Genomic DNA, 23,302 nt, shown 5'->3' with positions numbered 1-23,302 from the left:
TGGCGTCATCACTGATGTCAGAGTGAGTGTTTTTATTATTATTATTATTATTTCACTTCACTTGTGTTTTGCAACTTGTTCAGAGAAAGCGCGCAAAAACGCGCTCACACGAGTGGGTGTGTTAACGTCTCTGAGAGGTTGTGTGCATCAGTGGCTCCTCACCAGCAGGCTGACTCACTCAGACTGAAAAAAAATGCAAATAAAAACTTTTTTTTTTTTAAATAACCCGCCTGTGTGCGCTTCCTCCTGGACCAGCTTGTCCCCCTTTTTCCCACCTTGAATAAAACTCACCCAGTAACCAAAGAAGACACAACCAACACGAGTAAATGGGTATATTTAGAAACAAACAAATATTTCAACCAAAAAAAAACACATCATATTTACAGTCTTACATTACAAAATGTCAGTAAACAAGAATAAGAAAACTCATGTCATTTTCTGCTATGAGAGGATGCTTTTTTTTCACACTTTGATGATTAAGATCATCAGAATAAAATAGCCAGAGTAGATACAAAATGCTGCTTTCAAAACTGGAATAAAATCGATTGAGGGGGGTCAAAAAGTTCAAAGTGACTCGTCACCAGGGCCGGTCCAAGCCTTTTTGGGGCCTTTGCGTGACGGGGACCCCCCATGCCAACATTTCAACACCAGATGATTTATAATTCCTAAGCTACTGTATGTGTTACATACCTGCCATCATTAGCATCATTTTTTTATTAGCATACGTTATACTATTGATTCCAAACTTACAGAAGTAACAAATAATTTTAATAAAAAATTAGAATTTGGGTTTTAAGTGGGGCATTTTATTTTAACTACCTGAAAGCCATCAACAGGAAGAGATTAATTATTATTATCTAAAAAAACAACATAGTAATTGCATTTAGTTTGCATTATTCAATGTTATTTTTAAATATATTTTTTTCCATCATGTTAGTTTATTGCTCTTGGGGAACTCATGGAGGCATGGAGGCCACCATGGGGCAAATGCTTTCCCTTAGTTAGAAATTTGCTACTGGGTGTCAAAATCTGGAGACAATTTGGAATAAATGAATTTCACCTGTTTTGAATAGCTTTTTATCTTATTATTTGGAAACTGCATTCTGTATTTACTCAAGTTACTTGTGTTTGATATGAAAATTTGTTTGATGATGGGAAACAGTTAGGAATTATTTCTGCAAAAGGGGATGGGTCTTTAAATATCTCAAAAAAAAAAATTCAAAATTTTGAGTGCGAATTTCCAGTACACCTTCCCATTTTACTCCGAGTAAGAAATCCAATTGGTCTCCTCTTCCATCGCCATCATCATCGTCGCCGCCATTATCCCTCATCGTAGATGCTGTGGAACTTCCACCTGGAAAATCACAGATTGTGTCAGAGGACAAAAATGAGACGAAGAGCAGCAAAAGTGGTCAAACAGCAGCAGCAGCAGCAGCAGCAGCTTGGACTGCTTTCAGGTTGCCAGCGCCACAAAGCGTTGAGTCTGTTGTTATCGAAGCTCCACAGAGCAGTTTCTATAAATACCGGCGCTGAGTGGATGGAATCTGCCAGCTACAGCCAGACCCCATTATCTGAGGGCACAGATGATTTTCCACAACAATGTAACAAGCTGTGCTCCAGCTGCAGGAAAAGCCAACACTCAAATCTCCACTTACTGATATATGAAAATAGGGGAAACTCTGAGTGATACGGGCTTTTAGTTTCATTATTTGCCCTGCCATCTATGCTTTCCATTCCTCTATTATGGATGTCACCTTATCATCCACTTCTGGGTTTAAAAAAAAAAAAAAGCAGGCTCACTGACTTTATTGTTGTCAGTGTTCTCTGTCCTACACTGTCTGTGAAAGCGATGTGCTCATACCGGAGCACGCTGGTGGCAAACAGCCTTTTTTTGCCTCCCTGCTGCTGTCCAGAGACAGATTAGACCACATCAGCAACTGGGATGACTCACACACCGCTGACTCTGTGTCATCCTCGTCTAAATTAAACTCCCTCGTTGTGCAGTTTGCCTTTCGGAGAGTTTGTCCACTTCTGTTTTTCACAACCGAATCCCCCCAGAGGAGGAAGAAGTGTCCCCTCCTTTCTCTCACCCGTCTGAGGTTCCTGAGGCTGCTGCCGCGTATGGACTCCATCAGCTGATCGTGGGCGGACCTCATCGGCGTGGATGGCCTGCTGCCGCCCTCCTCCGCCCTCCTCTCGGCCGACACGGGCCTCAGGGCGTTCTTGAGCTCCTTCAGGATGCAGCCCGTCTCACCCTTGGTCTCCTTCGCCTTGCTCTTCTTGCCCTTCTTCCCTTTGGTTTTGGTGACCTTCTTGCTGCCCGCCTCGTGGGCCTTGATGACCTCCGCGATCATCCGCGTGGGCCTCTTCTTCTCCTGTTGCGCTGGGACGAGTGGAGGAGGAGGCGGAGGTGGTGGAGGTGGAGGTGGGGGTGGCGGAGTCTGTTTTTTAGTCGTTAGTTTGGGTGAGGACCAAGGTGAGGCTCTGGGTGAGGCTCTGGGTGAAGTGTAGGGCGACGAACTGGGTGTTCCTCTCTTTAGAAAAGAAAATGCACACATAATGAAGTCAGAATTGAAGCTGGAAACCAGTTTATGTGTTAACAGGTAAGAATTTGAGGAACATCGGCGACAGACACCCTCAGGTATTTGACGTTTTGGACAAACTTCATTCCTCTAATCAAGACTATAGAAAAGGCCTTGGTCAAAACATTTATGTGCCAATATTCATGTTATTGTTTCTGTGTATCATATAATTTGAATTGAACCGAATGAACCAATTAGAGTTGATTGTGTTGTGAGTAATTGGCTGAAACTATCGAGTTATTTGAACAGTATGAAGCGAAGTGATTACCAGCGCAGAGGTTCTGGGGTTCACAGCTCCGTCTTGCCCTCCTTGTTGCTGTTGCCGTTGCTCCTGCAGCCGTCTCTGCCTCTGACGGTCCTGGTTCCTGGTCAGTATCCCGGTCATGCTCATCCTGGGACCGGGGAGGTTGAACTGGTAGCCGAGCTTGATCAAAGTGTGGTTCTCCCTCAGGATCTTCACCATCTCCATTTCTACCTGCAGCAGGTCGTCGCAGTAATTCACATGGACTGTAACGGTAAACGGGGGTTTCGCTCACTGGCACTGAAACCAACCTGCCCTCCACACATGTGCCTCTGGTTGTGAAAGCGGAGCTCGGTCAGGGTGTTGTTGCCCGGCAGTGCTTGGACCAACGCCATCACTCCCTTCCCGCTCACGTAGTTGGACTCTATGTTCAGGCTGGTGATGGACACGTTCTCCTTCAGCATCTTAGCGATGGCCAGAGCGACGTGGTCGTCGGCCCGCGTGTTCGCGAGACTGAAGACTCGGACGTGGGTGTTCGCTCTTAGTGCTTCAGCAAATCGAATGAGCGTTTCCTGCAAAAGGAATCAGGAAGAAGCAGAAAATCCTAAACCCACGGTTACCTTTAAGGTTGCTGAGCAAGAGTGAAAGTTTAGTGTCTGATTATTTTTGTTGTTGTTTGGCCAACCAATCAACTTTGAAAGATGATTGAGAGGAGCAAGAAGACTTTCCCTTCCCAACTGAAATGGTTTATGAATAGATGTTTTGATCCGGCTTATTAGATTGAAACTTATGACAGTGAATCATGCAATGAAGAGAGAAAAAAAATTGTTTTTTAGTCATGATAAATACGTGCTTGTTTGTTTTTTCACATTGCCAGAAATATCTAAGTTTTAAGATATGAAACTAATATTTTTCAACAATGTTACTTTTAGAGAATTGAAAGAAATTGGTCATCTTTTTGCTACAAGACACCCTGTGATCATCTGTTTTAACGGATTTAAATAAAGAACACTCAAAAAGTTTAGTTCCTATATCCTTGGAAACAAAGAAAATGGAAATCAGGGATGTTTCGAAACATTTGCGTGGAAAGGCTGACGCTGCACTGAGGAAAAACTAGGCGAATGAAACACCTCGTTACCTGCGTGATGTCTTCAATGTTGTTCAGATTCACCTCGGCGAGTTCAGAGTCGTCACTGAGAACTCGTTGCAACGCATCATCAACGACTGTAGGGTTTCCACTGGAGTTTAGGTCCACTGGTGGAGGGGGCGGAGTCAGCCTCACAGGCTCCACCCACTGAGGCCTCAGCAGCGTCGGTTTGACCGCATGCACTGAGTCTCTCAAGGGTTCAGGTTTTGCTACATTGTCTTGTTTGTCTTCATCCGTTTCGGCGTCATCGTCGTCTTCTTCTGTTACAGGCTCCTCTTCCTCACTTTCTTCCTCTTCATCGCTGTCTTCCTCTTTGTGATCTTCCCCCTTTGAATTTTCTGACCTTTGGCTTTCCTTTTCACTCTCGTCGTTTTTTTCCTCCTCCTCTTCTTCACTGCTTTCTTCTGTTAGACACTCGTCTTCTTGTTCTTCATCCTGTGTTTTGAGAACGTCATTAAATACCAGGAGTGGTCAACTGTAGATATGAATACAAACGATCTTTAGGGTCAACAAGCGCAGCTCTTATGGTACAGAGAAAAACAAAAATTGGTTGCAACTCACAAATGTTTTATTGTATTCAATGTTTTGGTATCTTTTCGTTTGCAGGGATTTTCTCCCATATATTCTGACAAAACTGGAGGAACTGAGTCAGGTTTATTGAAATAAATAAACTTTTCAATGTTTTTTATTTATCTAATTTGACTGCATGGGGAATGTGTTTTTAAAAGCACACTTTTAAAAAAATGTGCTGACATTTTTTAAAAGAACCGGTTACAATAGGATGGTTTAATTTAATTCTATGGGATGTTGACATTTGTTTAGTAAAACATGTCATAGATAAATAAGTAATGAGAGAAAATATAGATTTTTTAAAAATTGCCCTGATTTGGAAAATTAATTTCCAAAAAAAAAAAGCTTTAACTTCCTGGCCGATATCCTGAAATGTCCCTTTTATATTTTCACAAAATGCTGACTGAGTACATGCGCAAACTGCAATTTCATTTTGAGGCTAGCGATGGCTTCTTCGTTGCTGAATGGCATTTCAGCACAAGTCGGCCCAGGAACGATGCCAAATAAACGAAATCACTTTTCTGCACATTTCCTCCTCTTACCGGTTTGGGGCTCCCTCCTGCTATCTCATTTTCCAAAAGTTTACGGGTCTCGTTCTCCCAGTACTTCATGAGGGCCTCTCTGCTGAAAGTGCCCGTTGGGGTTTTGTCTGTCTGATCTCGCTGTCTGAGTCCAATGGGCACGTTGGCGTCGGGATCGATGTCGACCAGCTCCTTTTCCAACTCGGCCAGCTCCTCCGGGCTGAGCGACGCCAAGAGCTCGTCCTCGTCGACGTCTTCGTACTTACTCAGCTCTCGGCGATACCCGAAAAAACTCATGGCCAAAGCCTGAGAAGCACTGACCAGCGAGTATTAAACTGTCTCAGGGTTAATTGGGCTCCCAAGATGAAGGAGTTTGGATAAAGAAAGTCAATTAAAACATCAGGTCCACCAACAGGCTTGAGATCTATGAAGATCTCTGCAAAGTCAGGTTAAAAACCAGTCGATTCATGCCATACGATGTGACCAGTCCAAACGTATCCCTCCTGCTCCAGTCTGAACCGGATTCCTCCTGGCCGGTCGACTTTATGTAAGGCTGCACACATGTGTGCGTTCGTGTGTGTGTCCATGGCCTCTCCTTTTCTAATCTCGCCAGCTGCTGTTTGGGCTTTAGGAGGGAACGTAGCAGCGAGTAGGCCTCATGATGCAGCGTCTTTTTTTGGGAGCCGTTACCCAGATAGGCAGAGCTACAAAAAGCCTGTGAGCTCAGAGGCTCCGTGGCCTGTCATTGTAGCGCGCAGTCACCGGGACCTGAATGGCTTTGTTCATGGCCAAAAAAAGACTGAGCTTCATCGAAGAAGCAGGACGAAAAGGTTCTGCTCTTGAAAAATTCAACAAGAGGCGAGAAGGAAGGTTTTCTGACGTTCGTTAAATGTTTTCAAAACCATTTCTAAGGTTCTTGTGAACCACTGCATCGAGCTGCTGGATTCCTCTTCAGGTTTGCAGATAAAGCCTCTGTGGAGGAAACCTGAGAACTGAAGGGTTAAGATGGCCGAAGCATCCGGAGCATCCAGCAGTATTTCTGGTTAATGTGTCGGGGTTATCCAAGCCAAGATTTTTTCTGTTATTGTTTGAGCACCTCTAGATTAGAATAATAAGTAAGGTATTGTTTGGAAACACATGCAAGCAAAAAGTTCTGACGAAGAAGGATGTTATTCATCTTTATTAGTGTTATTCCTTTATTTGTAGCTTCCATCAGTCCCAGTGCTTATTCACCTTCCCTCGGTTTTCCAGTTTCCTCTTTCTTTGCCCCAGCTGTTTTCTATCTCCTGATTTACCACTACCTGTACTCTTCCTCAGCTGTTCTCCGTTTGCTTCTGGTTAGTTCTTCATTTCCACCTCTGCCACGGTATTCAATCTCTGTGGTTCTCATTGTTCCTTACTGGATCCTTTCGTTGTCCTGTCCTGCCGCCTGCTGCTCCTCTTTAGAGTCCCGTCCTGTCCTTCTGGTGCTCCAGCTGTAAGATTTCTCAATCATCCTTTTGAGATCCTGTCTACATTTTGATGCAGCTGCAACTGTAAATATAGATCAACACCTTAATCTTCAGATTTTTGTTATTTGTTTACCAAAAAACTCTTTGTAAGTATTTCTTTGGCTAGTTAGATCGAAAACCTAATGTTTTTTGTTTGTTTGTTTTGCCAGGATAAGATTATATTCAAAGAGCTTTTCCAGAACTGGATGGTTTGATGAAAGTTTGAAATGGGAAGGTTGATTGTTGAACTTTTATTAAAGTCTATATTTTTTTTTAGATAAACTGTGTGAGCAAAAAAAGGAAAATATTAGTTGTGTAAAACGATACTTTTACTCTTTCTTATACATTGTAATATGTAGTGAGAATAAAAGAAATGTGCTCCACATCAGCTTCACTGGTGTTAAAATGCATTCACATAGACTCTGCAGGTTTGTCTCAAAGTCTGTTGCACTTTTCTGCAGATTATTTTATCAATTTAACGGTATTCTTTGGCTGATACCTTTGCAGGCATCTGATTACTGATATGCGAGAAGCAGATTTACCAGATGTCACTTATTTTATTTCTCATGCATGCATTTTTCCTCTCTTCTGGTTCTACTTTAGCAACTTTTACAACAATGTCATAAACAGTATAAATACAGGAAAGTGTAGCTTTAGGTAAAAACTGTGAAGTTGTGACAAAAAAAAAAAACTGCATGAAATGCACACATTTACAAAATTCCCAGCTTGTCACTGCAGATCGGATCTTGTTATCATTAGAGCCCCCCGTAGGGGTCGACCGCCCTGTAGGTCAGGTAGCCGATCAGTCTGGGAGGAAAGGGAGCACCATCCATGGCCTCTGGGTCGCTCAGCATCCTGATGTTCATTCTGCCTCTGATCACGAGTCGGCACAAGTGCTGCAGGGGGCGGGGTTCTCCTGGAGCACAGACGGCGTTAATTAGTCTTGGGTTGACCAGGACTTAAAGTCAACATCACGCTCTTACCCAGCACAGCGGAAATCTCCTCCCACTCAGGAGTCCTCTCCAGGATGCGCCTCAGGTTGGAACAGATGCTGACGTGGCTGACGTAGTCGAGAAGAATCCTCACCACGCTGCCTGCCAGATGGGCGAGCCACGACACGAACACGAACTCGCAGAACTAAAAGAGCAAAGACCAGGAATTTCCTTTGGCGTTAACTCGTGCTCTCACTTCACTGCACATGGCAAGCGGGGGAAAGAATGCTCGTGTGTCAGTTCTCACTGGAATGACGTTAGGCTGGCAATAAATCTTGTAGGCCTGGTCGTGGAGGTCAGTCCAGGTACTGTCCAAGTCTTCACTTTTATTGTGGAAGCACTCAAAGCATCTGCAGGAAGTAAGATGTTTAAAAATGTGAATACTGTCATTCAAAGTTAGGTTTAAAGTGAGATTTGATGAGCAGGGGGTGTACGTGCTTGTGAGCCTGATAGCCACTGTTGAGCAGCAGCCGCAGCATGTCGTGGTCTCTGAGGCAGTAGCAGAGGGCAGTGGGGAACACAGTGTTGTTGATCACTCTGAAGTAACAGTTCACCTCGGCTCCATATGACAGCAGCAGCTTCACCAACTCATACCTAGAAACAGCCAGTTGTTTTTAGGGCAATCTGCGTCACTTATGCGTCTGGCAAAGCTTGCCAACTGCCTCCTGCAGACCTCTCTGCCCGAACGGCTACCAAGATGCATCGCAGAGGGTCCAGGTCTGTTCTTGCTCCAGCTTTCAGCAAGATCTCAGCACACGTCAAGTCGCCGTTGGAGACAGCAAAGTACAGAGGAGTCTTCCTCAGGTCGCCATAGTTCTCTGTAAGATTGAAAAAGGTCAGCAAGTTAGTTCCAGGAAGTAGATCAAAATCTAAATTGAGTGGAATTATTTATTTATTTTACTACAATAGCATAGCATGTGATTCCATACATTAAACACTATATGTTAAAAAGCATCTTTCATCATTTTCTGATATTTATTTATTTATTTTTTTTTTTTTTTTCGTTTTAGTTGTGGTCAAATTTGTAGTTCATGATATTTCTATTCATTTTCTTGGTCAAAGTGAAATATGTGAAAAAGTTGAAGATTGATGCATAGAACAATAGATGCCAGAGAACAACAAAGTGATAAGGTTTCAAGTTAAAATTTTAATTCTTCCGTGGCAATTTGCTAAGTAAAGTGGGAGGAAGAAACCATTTTAGAGCAGCGCATGGAGACTCAACAAACCGGCACACAACCCAGAGATTTAAAAGCGCTTTGTGGTGAGTCTAGCGGAAAATGGAAAATTTAAGTATTCCGGACCAGCTTTCATTCTTATTGTGAGGCGCTTTCATTTCTGCAAATAGCTGTGTTGCCAGAAAATGTTGTGCGAGTGAGCCCTTCGCTGATTGTGTAAGTTAAGTCATTAAACCCATCAACAGAATCTAAAATCTTGCAGTTTGCAAGCAAATCTGATATCGAAAAGGAGGTTGTAGCACTTGTTTGCTGTGAAAACTTATTTGTAGATGTATATGAAAACTATTTTGAGCAGATTATTGAAGTATTTCTTACAGAAACACATTCCACATGTTTGGGATGCACATGATTAACTTCCATATAAGTGAAAGCAACATTGTTTTTATTTTATGTACGCAACCTCAAACTTTAATGGATCTTGTTTTTGGGTTTTATGCAATATAGGCCAACACAAGGCAGTTGCTTAGTTGTGAACAATGAAACGCACTTTCGAGATTTTTTTTTATGGCTGGATGAAAAAGGACAGACGTATGGATTCTCAAGCAGCATTTTGCGTATAACACTTATACGGTCGCCCCTACCGGAGATGTGTTTATCTAGCTGTGTGTTGACGTCAAAACCATTCTGGATGAGGAGCTCGAGACATTCAGTCTGTCCCCCGTCAGCAGCAGAGTGGACCGGGCTCTGGCCTGAGAGACGGATCGCTCTCTTTGTGGTGACAGGGATCAGAGTTCTCAGGACTCTGCAGAAGCGGAGGGGAAGGGGAGACAGGAAAATAAAGAGGAATCAACAGAGTGAAAAACACCAAACAAGACAGAGAGAACGGTCATTAATCTGTGGTTTGAGTTACAGTGTATTTTAGGAACTGAGACAAACAAAGGACTCTTTGTGGAGAACTTTCACTCTATTGTTTGCTTGTTGTGATGCAGACAAATGGGGTAAGTAATTTTATTTAATGCAGAGCAATTTCTTTATTCTGAGAACTGAATCTGCGGTCGTAATTGTAAGCCATCAGAATGACGCTTCATGTTTTCTCAAACTCAACCCACAGCATGTGTCCCTCGTATGCAGCCCTGTGGATGGGCAGCTGACAGGCGTAGCTGGCCACGTTTGGGTTGGCTCCGTGCTGCAGAAGGAGCCTGACACAGTCCAGGTTCCCTGACCCAGACGCGTCATACAGGACCGTGTCCCCATTGCTGGCCCGGGCGTTCACGTCTCCCCCTAGTGGAGGACAGAGGAAGTGCAAAAACAGAGGGACCAGTTGGGGAAATTAGGCAGGGTCAGAGTAAATAGTTAAATGTTTGTGTTTTAATGTTTTACCGTGCTGTATGAGTATTTCTAGGGCTTCGGTCCGGCCGTGCTCCGCTGCGATTCCCATGGCGGTCACACCATGACCGTCTCTCATGGCAACCTGGGCTCCATGGCGAAGCAGCAGCATCAGAACAGCTGGACAACCCACCTGAAAGACAAGATGGGGAAGTAGGCTGTTTTAGGGGAAAATCTTCTAATTATAACTTTTTAAAATTTTCAGATAACAGAATTTTTTTAAAGCTCACTGAAGAAAAAAGTGGGCCAACTCAAAAAATGTGTCAGTTGCCTCACAGACATAGAAACTTGTTTCACAACTTAATAGCCAAGCTAATGGAAAAATTGATCTAATGTCTCATACGTGATGAGTGAGTTTGATTCACTCTACAGAAAAGTTCGGATGGCAGCTTTAAAACACCCCCCACCTTTGCAGCTTCATGAGTCGCTGTCCACTTCGTGAGACACACCTGCTCCACAAAGGCCCCACTCAGGATGAGGGAATGAACGCTGTCATATGAGCTCTGTCTCACCGCTGCAAAATGTGGAAAGTATATGTGAGGAAAAAGTTTCTTGGTAAGGGTTTCTTTTTCACAAAACTGCTGAAAACGCAGTGGATGAATGACAATGATGGTGAAACATGACCTTTGGTGACTGTAAATGATACACTGTCTTAACAAATAAGTACTGTTGGCATATTTGACATGGAAAAGGAACAGTTGAAGGTTGTGGTTATGCTGTGGTGGATGAGTAGTGAGTTTGCAGTATATAGTGGTCAGAGTGATATAATTTGGAAGAATCGGGAAGGACTTCAAAATCTCTTATTTTTGTTTCAGGTCGGTCAGTGCTCCTATAGTAAATAGAGAGACATGGGGTGAATTTTACATTTACTCATGACTCTGTCAGATTATCGAGGCATTTCCTAAAAATTTATGATTTTTGCTTAAATTCCCTCAAAAACTTGGCCAAATCCATGCAGTGGAAATCTGTCCAAGACTTAGAGGTATCATTGGGTCAGACTCCACCCCACTGGCTCAACATATCAGGCCACCTGTGAGGTGAGTGTGTGCCTTTTCTGGTTGGCGGTGTGATTGTACTACCGAGGAGCAGAGGAGATTCATTCCTGCTGTTTGTGTTGTGCGGCGAGGCTCCGTGGCGCAGCAGCAGGTTGATGTTTTCCACTTGGTCGGCTTCTGCTGCCAGCGTCAAAGCCGTGTCCCCGTCCTTCGTCTGCTCTTCTAGTGTCATGTCCATGGATGCCATCACTGCAAGGGTGGCAAATAAGCACAGCTTCGATATGAGGATCTAACGCTGAGCTGAATCCCTCGATGCTCTCTTACCCTGCAGCACCACGTGCAGCATTTCTGTCTTTGGCAGAGCAGCCGCTGCATGCAGAGGAAGCCAGCCCCTGCTGTCGCTCTCTCTGAAGGCAGACGCGCAGCACGACAGTTCCCGCAGCGCAGCCACATCACCTACAGAGATACAGTTTTAAAGAGTGTTAAATATCAGATTAATATATCATGGACTGCACATTGTGACTGGGCAGATGGAAGGCCTTTCTTTAGTGGGCACAGGGAAGCTTTTCAAGTTAACAGGAGGCTAAAATCGCAGTGTAACAATTGGCCCAGTCAAAGTTCAGAGATGACTAAATTTGCAAAACCTGAAAAACATCTAGGGCCATTTGTTGCACATTATTACTCATACCTACATGCGTGTATCGCTTTACCTTTATCTATTGCCGTCATTATCTTCACAAAGCTTTCACTGTTTGGCTGTTTCCTGTTGAAACAAACGCAGATTACCTTCAGCAGTTTACTTTTCCCGAAACATTCATCACGAAGTGGAGCCTGTGACCTTTTGTGCATGATCAGATTTTTCATACCAGTATGCCGGCACTGAACACTGCAGCTTGCAGGCATCTTGAATGCTCTCCAGAATGGCAAACTCAATCAGCTCTTCATTAATGCCTTCCTGCTCAAGGTCCTCCATTTCTATATAGTGGGGAAATGTGACAAGAAAGAGAGTTTGGAAAAGTAAAAATATTTTGAGCTCACGTATGCCTGTAGTTTGCATGAGTGTGCCCAGGTCTGTTAAAGGGTAACTGTATCACCACGGCTCATGCAGGAATGAGTGTCGAATGCAAACATGTTAGTGTCACACTGTCGTATATAAAAACAAATTCTCGCTTTAGATTATCTAGCAATATCCGTCCCTCACCTGTTGGTGTGAGTAAGTGTCCTTGGTTTCTCTAGCGTGTTGCCTCCATGTTTTTGTTTTGCAGGGTCCTCGGCGGTCTGTGTTATTATTAGAAGTGGCCTACTTTAACCGTCATGACTAAGCTCAGACTGTGCCGTCTGTCATTCCTTTCACTTCTCCAGCAGCTGAAACTGCCGACATTCAAATCGAATCATTTCGCCGACATGTGGATGAGACCCACGTGACAGGTTGGTGCAGTGATGCCACACTTTATACGCCGAGCACAACAGATCTGTTGTTGGCGGAGGAAAAGTCTGCACTTTTTCTTTCACTTTATTTTTTATTTTTTAGCTCTGAATGTACTAAAGTCGTACAAGCAAGACTAATATAGCTGATTAGTTTAACTACACCATTTTTTTTTCTTTTTGTCTTTTCACCATGCAGCTAAGCGGAATCTTCCAGCTCCACAGCAGTTCCACAGTCGGTGCTGACTCTTAGAAGTTATCTCTCGAAGCAAATTGATTCAACTTCCATCTCCAGATCCTCACCATGAGTAAAACTCCTGGAACCTGCTGCTGCAACTTTCTCTGGACCTCTTTGCAGCACTCAGGAAACCTTCAACAGCCACAAATATCCATTCAAAGACCCTCAACTTCACCCAAACCCAACATTTGTAATGAAACACTTAACTGCTTGGCAATCCTTCTCTTCTTTTGGGTTTGCTAGTATAGCTTGTGATTTTTTTTTAAGAAAAGTTGGTGTATAAATCATACTTACACTTAAATTTCTACACCGATTATCAAACATTAGACGCTAGCTGTCTTTTATTCAGGGGACAGATTACACCTTTGCAATGTCTGAATGTGAAAACAGCCCCAATAAACTTAAAAATCATTATTAAATTGATTAGTTATTGAGGTTACTGGAGACGTTCCTCAATATTTACAGAAGGCGTTTTAGGAAAATGGTGGAAATCATTTATCATCTTTCTAAAGTGAAGCTGCTCTCACGTTAGCCAAAGTCGACTTGTGATTCATTCACTTGTCAGCTTCTCGTGAAAACTCCTCACCTGGAAGTGCAACCTTCAGACCAAATCTTAAATTTGGTCTGAAGGTTGCATTATGTTTGCAAAATCTTACGGAGTCATATGTTAGCACAAAGATTTAATTGAAATCAAATCTTTGATTTGATTTTAAAATCAAGTTTGAGATTGTAATGGGATAAATATGGTTGCCATCTGTCCTACACTGGGGAAAAAATAATTTCTTTATAGCAAAATGTTCTTAATTAATTTCTACGTTTGAAGTCAGGTGTTCTGACTTCCTGCAACACCTAATGGCACCAACCTCCAGCAGAAGTCAGTGTTTCAGCTCGCTATGCTTCAAAACCTTTGCACACTCCTGCTAACTAATATCAATGAGCATATTCCATGACTAAATCCATTAATAGAGACACTGTCAGTCTACCACGGAGGTTAATGAATGAATAATTCACCTGGCATTAGAGTCTTTGGAGTGTAGAGGAAACTACTGTGCTCCTGAGAAAACCACGACTAGAGGACAAGCAGACAAAGTGTGCCGTCCTCAGGAAATGAAGAATTTGGTTTTCTAAATCATTTGCTTTTCCTCATTTCCTGAATCTCTCCCTTGTGACAGCTATTGATTTGGTAATGGAAATCAATTACGGATAATGGCTTTTACATGGGTCCACTTATCAGGAGGAACCATGAGCTGGATTGCGTTGCAAAACACTTGCACGTGCACACCGGGACACAGGAGCCAAATTTCTCCGGTGGATGAAAATGCAATAAACAAACAAAACCTTAATAAGTATACACGATTAAATAAAGCAAGAGACAATGCGGCCGAGCGCCTTAATTACTCCCCATCGCCCTGTTCTCACTTTCTACAAACAACAGCTTGTGGAATAACCCTGACATATTCCAAGTGAAATATTCTCGCAGGAGAACAAGCACCCACTTCTCCCGATGACCAAATTGATACGTGGGAGTTTATGGAAAAGTCTCAGACAGCGTCAGAGCGTGACATAATGACTCAGCTTGTAGGCGGCATCTCCGCCACGTCAAAAAAAAAAAAAAGACCCCACCAGTTTGTCTGATGCGAGAGCAGACTGCTGGCCCATCCTCGGGTTTCACTACTCATTTGGACATCATCGACACGCATGCAAACATGCACAGAGCTCCGAGTTCTTTCTGCAAAATACTGAATTTTACGAGGAGGATCTGAGAAACCTTGGACACTTGCTCCATATGAGGAAGAAAGTAAGTCAGTTCTTTAAACTTTCACCTGATATTTAGCACACTGTCTAACATTTGGTGCTTGTTTTTTTTATTTATTTATTTTTTATGTTTTTCTCATTCCCCTTTAGCAGCTGTTTCAGCTACTGATCATTTTTGAGGCTCAAAATGACAAAAACAGAAATGTGGCATTTTTAGTTTTGCAGAAACTGACACCTTTTTCAAAAAGAACAGAACACATAAATCAATGTGATAAATACGTCCCTACTGTAACTAAAAGCTTAAAGATTAATTTGTGAAAAATGGCAAATAATAAAGAATGCTCCTTTAGAGGATGATTTACTGTTTTAAGAACTTTGTGGTCGTGGCTCTATAATTGTGGTGCAGCTGCAGCAAGAAAAGGGGTTGCAGGGTGAAAGAATTAAAAAAATCTAATAAGAGTTTTGAGAAAATAAAAAAAATCGATAACCAAAATCTTTGACTTAGAGCTGCGATTAACTTTTTTTGTTTTGTTTCTGGAAAACAACTTAAAGAATAGATTTTATTATAACATCTTAATTCATCTGTTGCATTCATTGCCTAAAGCTGTTTAGTCCATAAACAGCAAAATAGAGGAAAATGTGGATTAGTCTGAAATATTGACATTTTAAACCTTTTTTGTTTAAAGATGAATTTAAAACTTTCAGAGGATATAGAAAGTGTGATATCCTTGTAATATTTTCATAACAATGCTTTATTTTTCTTTACGTATTTGACCAGTCCGTCAACAGTTTCTTAAAGAAAAACATTAAATAAAAAACTGTTTAAAAAAAAATGAGCGTGGGATAAAAACAGGATAATTCTGTCCAGGTTTGAATCATTTAAATATTGCTGTGTTCACACTTTCTGGCGCTAAAATCCCAAACAAACACCTTTTATGGTTTCTTAAATAGAGTAAAGGTTTCCTGTGGTTTAAAGATGCCATCCACTGGAATATCCAATGCAAACATTTACGAAATACAAAGTTTTTATAAGTAAACTACAGAAAATACGAGCCTGATTTACATTAATGACAGAATATGAGGTACAAGCATCAAGCAAGTAAGCTGGCATCACTAATTAACAATAACATGTAACCTATTAGATAATATGTCAAATGAGTTGGGGGGTATTTTTCAACAGAAAGGTCTGTCTACTAGCCATAAAGCATCATTTCTATAATTGGAGAATAATTTAGGTCAGGTTTGATCAAAGTACTTTAGATCTTAGAACTACAGTGTTCAAATCTATATTAAATTTCTTTAAAGAAATAAATAAATCATCAGTAGATCTTTACAATAGTGCAGACTAAATCAACTTCTACAGATACATTTTCTTTTTCTCGCTGTGCAAAACACAGGGAGGAGCTCCTTCACTACCGAGCGGAAATTTAAATAAAAATCACAAAACTATCAGAGAGCCTCTGCTGTGTTTATGCTCTTTGATGAAATGCCGCCCTTGGTAAAGAGCCACAGTGGCCAATAAAATCCCTCCATTCCCTTCAGAAAGGTCATCTTCAGTTTTTTGTTGTTTTGTATAACTATAATCTAAAAGCGTGCTAATGGTCAAGGAGTAAATCCAAAATATTGTTTAATATTTATGTCTTGGCTTCAGATCATCAGCACAACTTGTGTCCTCTTGGGTCTGTTTTCAAGTTTGCATCTCTGCTCTGGGAAATTTGGAACGCCAATAACTGATGATGTGAGCAAGCTGTCTGTATTGGTGAGATTATAATCCTCATATTGACAGCATCATTTGTCTGATTGCAGTATGTGTTTTGTTGTCTGACCCGGAAGCTGTTCTCTTCTGCCTCTCATTTCCGCCGCAGAAGCAGAATATCCCCTCTGATTATGAGATTCCAGTGAGTTACATTCCCAAAGAGGTGGTATGTACAACACGTCGATGAGATGCAGTGAGAAAGTTAAATAAGGAATGATGGATTTCATATTGACTGAGAAAGTTACTTATTTGTCTCCTTGGATCGCAGGCCGGCACGTGCTGGGTGGTTTTAAACATCTACCCTTTGGAGCGAAGTCTTGAAAAGCTGGCCAGCATGTTCGGAGCCATGTCATCAAACAGAGACGACATCAACATCTTCATCACGATGCTGAAGAGTTTACGCCTCACCTTTGACCATGAAGAGCTGGTGGGTAACAGGCAGCTTCACTCGATGTGTGCTCTTTTCTCGAGTGCACGCCTAATATTTTTACATTAGGTTACAAGTACAGAACAAAAAAAAACAACAGAACATTGCAAAACAACTTTAGCTCTGAGGGAGGCACCGCAGGAAGATAATGTGACTGTTTTGCACGTTTAATCGCATAAGTGAATTATTTCAGGATGGTTTGTTGACTGATCCCCCAGGAAACAGCGATGCAGGTCTCCCAGTGTCACTATCGAGAAAAGAGCTTACTCTCTGGACTTTACTTTGACTACATCCAAGACCTCTTGCGCGAGGCCACTCAAGGAACATCGAGTCTCTCTTGCAAGCCACAGCCATGCCTTGATGATCAGCAAAGAGCAGGTGCGCCATTTGTTTGCGTCTGGCAGTTTTATTCAAACGGATTCCTCGAAACCACAAAGGAGAAGAATTAGATAACACTTATTGATTTGATGTCGTACAAAAAGTGTGATGTCATGCCTGTCCACTATCTTATTTCATATGTGTAAGCATATTCAATTGCAGGTGCAATTATTCTTGTCTTGCAGAAGGTCAGGAGGAGAGTCGCAAATACAGATGGTTAAAGAGCAGCTCTTTGCTTTTGGTGCTAATCCCCTTCACAGCCTGTATTGTGCTGATAGTCTGGCGGGTAAGAAGACCTTAGACTTTCTCCTTGCAATCCTTTGTGATGATAAAAATAGGAAGGGGTCAACAGAGCTTTGGAACATGTCGTTCATTATTGACCTCTTAGGAAGTCTATAATGAAAACACAGTAGCGGAGGCTATAGAAGAGGAGCAAGTTGGAGAGGAAACCCCAGGAGAGGAGTTCAGCAAGGCTGCCCACTCTGAAGACGAACATCAACCATTTATGTTGAAATATGTATGTGTACAGTTGGAAGTGGCTGTTTTCTCTCATTTAATAATTTAAATGAGAGGTAAACATTCATGAAACGTTTGAATCCAGCATTTAAACATTTGATGAAATGAATCACATTTTAAGTACAAAATTGATATTTAAAATATTTCAGGCAACATACATGTAATGAAAGATTATACATTTAAATAAACATTTCATGTGATTAAAGTAGACAATTATATCATCAGACATTTTGCAGTAAACAGTTAATGTAAACAATCAAACCAGATGAAAGAGCCCATCTTGAAATATTTAACGTGTAATTAAATAGTTCAGAGTAAAAAATAAAGGTTATGAAATAGATCACAATTTAATATTTGTTGTATTTAACATATTTCAGGTAAGAAGTGAACGTAATGAAATAGATCCTGTCCTAGAATTTTATGTATTTGAACATTAATAATATATTTTCTTCAAGAAAATATACTATTAAAATATTGAGTATGACTTAACATTTTAATAGAGGATAGGGTGTAATAGCATGAATTAGGCTACCACTTATTTTGTGTCAGTTGGTAACAAGCCGTTTATTTACACGAGTATTTGGTAGGACTGAACCTCCTAGCGTTGAGGAGGGAGCGGTAGAGAACAGCTGGCCGAAATTAGCGTTCATAAATCGGATCAACCTTGAGCTAAACGCCCCTTATTCCGCGGAGCGCGGATATCCAACCGGAAAGCGACTTCACTGCGGTCGGTAACACAACGAAAACAAACGTTCATTTCTGTCTGCGGCCTTTAAAGATGGCGCCGAGCGAGTGCGCGAGACGTAAACGTCGTACGCAGTGACGTCAGTTGCAAAGCGCTGGAAGTCCAACTCGTGTTGTTTTAAAGTACAAGGGGGAAACAGAAATGAGAACTTAATAAAACAAAGGTAAACAAACCTTTTGGTCAACAAATAGTCCTAATGAGTCCAGAAAGTTTTTTTTTTTTTTATCAAGAAAGATTTTAAATGTTTTCAATTCGATGAATAATTGTTACATTACATTCGCTCATAAAGTCATGGAATACTGTTGGAAATGTTTCCCTATCCTAAGATGCTTACGATTCTATTAGCGTGTTAATTTTCAGATTTAACTCATACTACATCCCCACTATGTTCACGTAAACTCTCTTTTAAATTGCTTCAGTCTGTTTCAAAATGCTTTTCAGATAATTTGAACACTTCCAAGGGAAATGACTGTGAGTGGATGCTAGCTAAATGCTAACAATTGCTAGCATTGTGTTGACCAATAATAAAATATCCTACCAATATTGGTATTATAAAGTGTTTATTTGTGAACAAGTTCCTTTAGTGTTTGAATTCATAAAATTACTATTGTTGCAGTCTTATTTTACTAGTCTCCCAGTAATTAGCAAAACCGTTCCCTTTTTTCCCCAACTTGAACAATTCTATATCCAAGTTTAGACCATTATTCTTACTTTGTAGATACAGTTAAGACTGATTATTTAATGAATGTACATATTCTAAATGTATAAATTCTGAAGTTTTGAGTCAAAAACTACCTGCGAGCAGCATAAATCCGTGCATACTTGAGAATCCTTCAGAAACACTCTTAGAAAAATCTGCAAAAAGATGAACAGTGCTGCACAAATAGGCAGTAGTCCACTGTAATTTCATTCCATTCTCAGTGCAGTATGCACCAGCTATAAGAGAAAGGAAACTAGATTTTTTTTTTTTTTTTTTTTTTGCAGATAGATGGCATGTTAAATTTTTATATTACTATACTATTACTGTACATTGAAGCTATGAGTAAAAGGTTGCAATAATAACTGAGATTATACTCATCCTTACACAACCTTCTTCTGTCTACATAAGAAGGTTATGTGTAACCAGAGTTCTTTCAAAACTCTGGCTACAGTTTTAAAGAACAAAATGTTGGCAAGCAACTTTGACCTAACATGGTTATGTTTTTTGTGTGATAATTTTCAGATTTGACTCCCAACTTCCTGGGTAAATGGAGTCCAAGTTACAAACAGTAGACTGTTTAACCCTGGACCACAAAAGTGGTTTATTGCCTTTTGATGTTTTAAGACAAAAAGCTTTCTTTAAGAGGAATTATGGATGCTGAATTTCCTCCCACATTGATTTTTTTATGTGTTTGTATCTCTTCTTTGGTCAGTCTAACCCTGTGAGATTATCTGCCCACATTTCAGAGAGCATTTCCAAGAAGACGAGGCTTGTAAATCTGACTGCAGCTCATAAAATATTTAGATAGTATTTGGAGCTTTGGTAATGTCATGGCCACTTTTATGATTATCTGCTGGCTTTGCTGATGTTTGCTTGTGTGGTTTTTTTTGTATTGATTTCTACTTTTCTTTTTCCTCCGTAGGTTAAGTCTGGGAGAAACTCAATAGCGTGCAACACTTCAAATGGCCAAACCGCATCTCCTGACACGATCCCAACTGTGTCTGTCTCCATCCCACTTCAAACGCTCACCCACGCCGATGACAGCCAGCCAACGGGGGAGGCAATCTCTGAACATGAGAGTGGAACATAAGAGAGCGATAAAGCATAGAAAAATTAGTGTGGTCTGTCACTTTTCCTGCTTGAGCTCCAGAGGAGCTGAGCTGGTGTAAAGGGAAGGTGTGTTGGCAAAGGTGCCCCAGCTCTTGAGTCGACACAAGAGTTATCCTCTCAGAAACTGGCTTCCAAAGTTTAAAAAAATGGTCTTGTTTTGGCTGGTGAATCACAGCTCTTTAGCTGTTTTTTTTCTGTGAAGTTAAAAGCCTCTTTATGTCATTCAAGGTGACGTTGAGTCGCATTTGGGAACTTATCACTGGGGCTTTACATCAGTACAATACTCCACAATTCAGAGAACCTTGTTTCGAAATGGAACAACACGCATGACATGATTGTCCTTTCATTTCTATACAATCAAACATGAACTCAGAACTGCTCTTTTACTGACTTCTTTTTAAATCTTTTAAGGAGTTTATGAAAAATAAGTCCAGTCCTACAAAAGTTGTGTGAAAAGAATTCTAAAAGAACCAATACCTCTCTTGTACTTGTTGTTGATATTGTTGTGATCTGTTTTCTGTCACAAATTTTGGACCTACTAGTCACAAACAACACTCTGAGTAGTTCAACAAATGTCTAACTTTATGAATCAAAGATCTGACCAGATGGCAGATAGCCATGGCCAGAGGGCCTTTGAATCCGGTCATTGTGCTTCGAAGCTGTTGCACAGTGAACTATTGCTGCTCCTCAGCCTCTGTGAGTGTGTTGGGAGGTTTTTAATGCCTCAATTTCAGAGTCAATCAATTTCAGTCATGAGAGCATGACTCTCAAGAGTGTGAGTGCTCTTGTACTGTATGTGTCAGAGACCGGGAGCAAGAGACAGGACAGGACCAGCGAGGGAAAGTGAGGGAGATAGAGACAGACAGATAGATGAACGGATGAGCTCAGTGAAGAGCATAAGGAGGGATTGTTCTCGTCACAAAAGAGCAGGCCGTAGGCTGGAGGAAGTGCCAGTTACAAACATGACCAATGTCGACAGATCTCTATGAATCAACAGGCTAAGAATCTCTGCAGACCGCAGGCTATGTAGTTGGGTTTGCAGGGACTGGTCAGCATTTCAATAACAGTTCAAATGATTTACTTCCAAAACATTCCAATGACATGGCTTGTTCTATAGTGAAACATTTTGGATGAGGTTCAAAACCAGAAAAACTTTCACTATCTTCTCAGTGTACTATATCAATTAAGTTTATTTTTTTATTATTATTGTCCAAAATGTGTGTTTTTATGTGTTTAAGTTATTTTATTATGCTCTGAATGTCTTTCAAACGCAAATAAACTTTTTCCAACTGTTGAAACAACAAAGAGGCACATGTAAAAATATGTTTCTCTGGATATTTTTTAAAAAATCCACTTTTTTGAAAAACCTCCATGGTTTACAATGTAGAATTTATTAGATTCTAGTCAAACATGATGTAATATGAGTGGCGCGCCACTAGGTGGCGATGTTACCTTCAACTGCAGTAAAATTCAATAGAGCAAGCTCCTGATCCTTTCTTCCAAGCCTAGAGGAACCTCAGTTTTACGATTACTGTCAAATGGTGGTGGTTGACTAAGGACTGTGTGAAAACTAAGAGGGAAAAGCATGAGAACCATTTTCATGTGAGATTCCTGCTTGTATTGGTTTGAAATGCTGACTTTAGGAGAAGTCCAAACATGAAATTAAGTGACATAAAATATCCTTGTGTGATAGTCTCTAAAATATTTCTATGAGAAGGTTATGTTCCTCTTACCATAATGTGCATTTTGTGCAACTGACCCAAAATTGCAACAGCACTTCCTAATAACAGCTAAAGTCTCTGACTATCCAAATCAAATAAACATGATGAGAAACCAGGAGTATTTAAAACAGACATACAGAGTGTACATCGATGCCATATAAATGTGCTTTATGCTTTGATATCTACATATTTTCACCAAAAATAAAACAATTTTTGTGAAAAACCTATAAATAGGTCAGTATAGTTTGAGTGTAAATATGACTTTTCAGTATGAAAACCATGAAAAAGTAATAAACAGAAAGTGCAATAAGAAAAGACCGACTGTAATGCAATATTTAGAGAATGGGACACGAAATAAATACTGGAAAAAGGCAGGAAAATGTTTAATCAAATTTCAAGTGTATAGAAACACTCCTGCTACACTTTTTTGATGATGCACTCATATCTGTATGTTTATTTTCCGAATAAACATTAAATCTTGATTATGTCCGAAGCAGTGCACTATGAGGAATAGTTTGGAATTTTGTTTTGAGCCAAATTACCAGGATGCTGGGAAAATGCCGAGATCCCCCATCGCATACTCAAAGACTGTGCTTTTATTTTGAACGGGAACATCCGGCGGAAGTAGTCAGGCTTTTGTTTTGGAAGGCTGAAATCCAGTGGCCGCCATTATTCTTCGTGGCTTGACGCCCGAGATAAGACGGTTAAATAATTGTAACTATTATATTTAAGGATAGCCTGTTGTTTTATTAATTTATTTCGAGCCATCAGTCAGTTGGTTGACCCAGCCGCGCATTTTAAGGCCAGTATGGACAGACGGTCCAATACAACAGGTAAGTTGCTAAGCTAACTGTAGCTGCCGCCGAGAGTGGTGTAAAATAAGAAAATGAAGGAAGCTCCGTCTCCTGCAAGAAGGCCGTTTTCTCCTTTTCAGCGGCATTAACAAACACATGTCTGCTCCGTGTTTTGCTGGAGATGCTTAATAAGCAAGTCAGCCAACTACCAAGCTTTGGCTGCTTTGTGATTTTTGTCGTTAAAATGAAGCCATCAAAATGCGCGCTCCGCCCGGCTGTAAAGCATCTCCAGAAACGGCTTATTACGTCAGTGTGGCGGACTGATATCTGCTTGCAAAGTTTGAAGTACGACATTAGCTTGGCGCTCAATCTCTCCATCACTGCACATGCACACGCAGGCGTGCACTTTCCCCAAAAACAACTCTACACCCTGGCCACTGCTGCAGCGCCCCCTGCGGCAGCACGTGGCTTTACCTGGGAGCAGACCAAGACTAAATGGGACAAAATTCTGAATTGGAAGAAAAATTCATGTTTTTTAGGCAGTTTTTGTAAATAGAAATCTGAAAAGTGTGACGTGCATTTCGCTAAATAAATTCTGAGTCCTTTGGTAGAGCCACCTTTCAGCTGCTTGCGTTCTG

General features: G+C 41.1%; 3 protein-coding genes across 3 annotated transcripts; 1 reads left to right on the top strand and 2 right to left on the bottom strand.

The window, feature by feature from the left end:
• Positions 1-317: 317 nt before the first annotated feature.
• lmod2b (leiomodin 2 (cardiac) b) lies at positions 318-5,623 on the bottom strand. The gene is made up of 6 exons (XM_055054716.1): positions 5,083-5,623; positions 3,962-4,405; positions 3,135-3,395; positions 2,851-3,057; positions 2,091-2,534; positions 318-1,354 (listed from the first exon to the last, which is right to left on the bottom strand). The coding sequence occupies exons 1-6, from the start codon at positions 5,356-5,358 to the stop codon at positions 1,328-1,330; spliced, it is 1,659 nt and encodes a 552-aa protein (XP_054910691.1). The 5' UTR covers positions 5,359-5,623; the 3' UTR covers positions 318-1,327.
• A 1,292-nt stretch (positions 5,624-6,915) lies between these two features.
• On the bottom strand, positions 6,916-12,521 carry asb15b (ankyrin repeat and SOCS box containing 15b). The gene is made up of 14 exons (XM_055054715.1): positions 12,301-12,521; positions 11,966-12,074; positions 11,810-11,862; positions 11,424-11,555; positions 11,184-11,348; positions 10,512-10,618; positions 10,099-10,237; positions 9,828-9,999; positions 9,360-9,520; positions 8,217-8,361; positions 7,982-8,137; positions 7,791-7,893; positions 7,535-7,688; positions 6,916-7,467 (listed from the first exon to the last, which is right to left on the bottom strand). The coding sequence occupies exons 2-14, from the start codon at positions 12,070-12,072 to the stop codon at positions 7,307-7,309; spliced, it is 1,755 nt and encodes a 584-aa protein (XP_054910690.1). The 5' UTR covers positions 12,073-12,074; positions 12,301-12,521; the 3' UTR covers positions 6,916-7,306.
• Positions 12,522-14,432: 1,911 nt separating this feature from the next.
• On the top strand, positions 14,433-21,423 carry LOC129375557 (uncharacterized). Its single transcript, XM_055054727.1, has 7 exons — positions 14,433-14,560; positions 16,169-16,276; positions 16,383-16,439; positions 16,542-16,700; positions 16,919-17,078; positions 17,264-17,364; positions 19,962-21,423. Exons 1-7 carry the CDS (start codon positions 14,549-14,551, stop codon positions 20,127-20,129), a joined length of 765 nt encoding a protein of 254 aa, XP_054910702.1. The 5' UTR covers positions 14,433-14,548; the 3' UTR covers positions 20,130-21,423.
• Positions 21,424-23,302: the final 1,879 nt, after the last annotated feature.

This window comes from Poeciliopsis prolifica, unplaced genomic scaffold (genome assembly GCF_027474105.1).
Source record: "Poeciliopsis prolifica strain line A6 unplaced genomic scaffold, Auburn_PproV2 SCAFFOLD040, whole genome shotgun sequence".
Lineage (NCBI taxonomy): Eukaryota > Metazoa > Chordata > Actinopteri > Cyprinodontiformes > Poeciliidae > Poeciliopsis > Poeciliopsis prolifica.
This window is presented reverse-complemented; position numbering and strand designations above follow the sequence as displayed.

Coding starts and splice junctions, on each gene's coding strand:
- lmod2b (XM_055054716.1), bottom strand. CDS start 5,358: ATGAGTTTTTTCGGGTATCGCCGAGAGCTGAGTAAGTACGAAGACGTC. Junction 3,396..3,961: donor ACATTGAAGACATCACGCAG/GTAACGAGGTGT, acceptor TTCCTTTTGCAG/GAAACGCTCATTCGATTTGC. Junction 2,535..2,850: donor ACCCCAGAACCTCTGCGCTG/GTAATCACTTCG, acceptor TCTTTTCTAAAG/AGAGGAACACCCAGTTCGTC.
- asb15b (XM_055054715.1), bottom strand. CDS start 12,072: ATGGAGGACCTTGAGCAGGAAGGCATTAATGAAGAGCTGATTGAGTTT. Junction 11,556..11,809: donor AATGACGGCAATAGATAAAG/GTAAAGCGATAC, acceptor GTATCTCTGTAG/GTGATGTGGCTGCGCTGCGG. Junction 8,362..9,359: donor GCTAGATAAACACATCTCCG/GTAGGGGCGACC, acceptor TCAATCTTACAG/AGAACTATGGCGACCTGAGG.
- LOC129375557 (XM_055054727.1), top strand. Junction 17,079..17,263: donor TGATGATCAGCAAAGAGCAG/GTGCGCCATTTG, acceptor CTTGTCTTGCAG/AAGGTCAGGAGGAGAGTCGC. Junction 17,365..19,961: donor TTGTGCTGATAGTCTGGCGG/GTAAGAAGACCT, acceptor TTTCCTCCGTAG/GTTAAGTCTGGGAGAAACTC.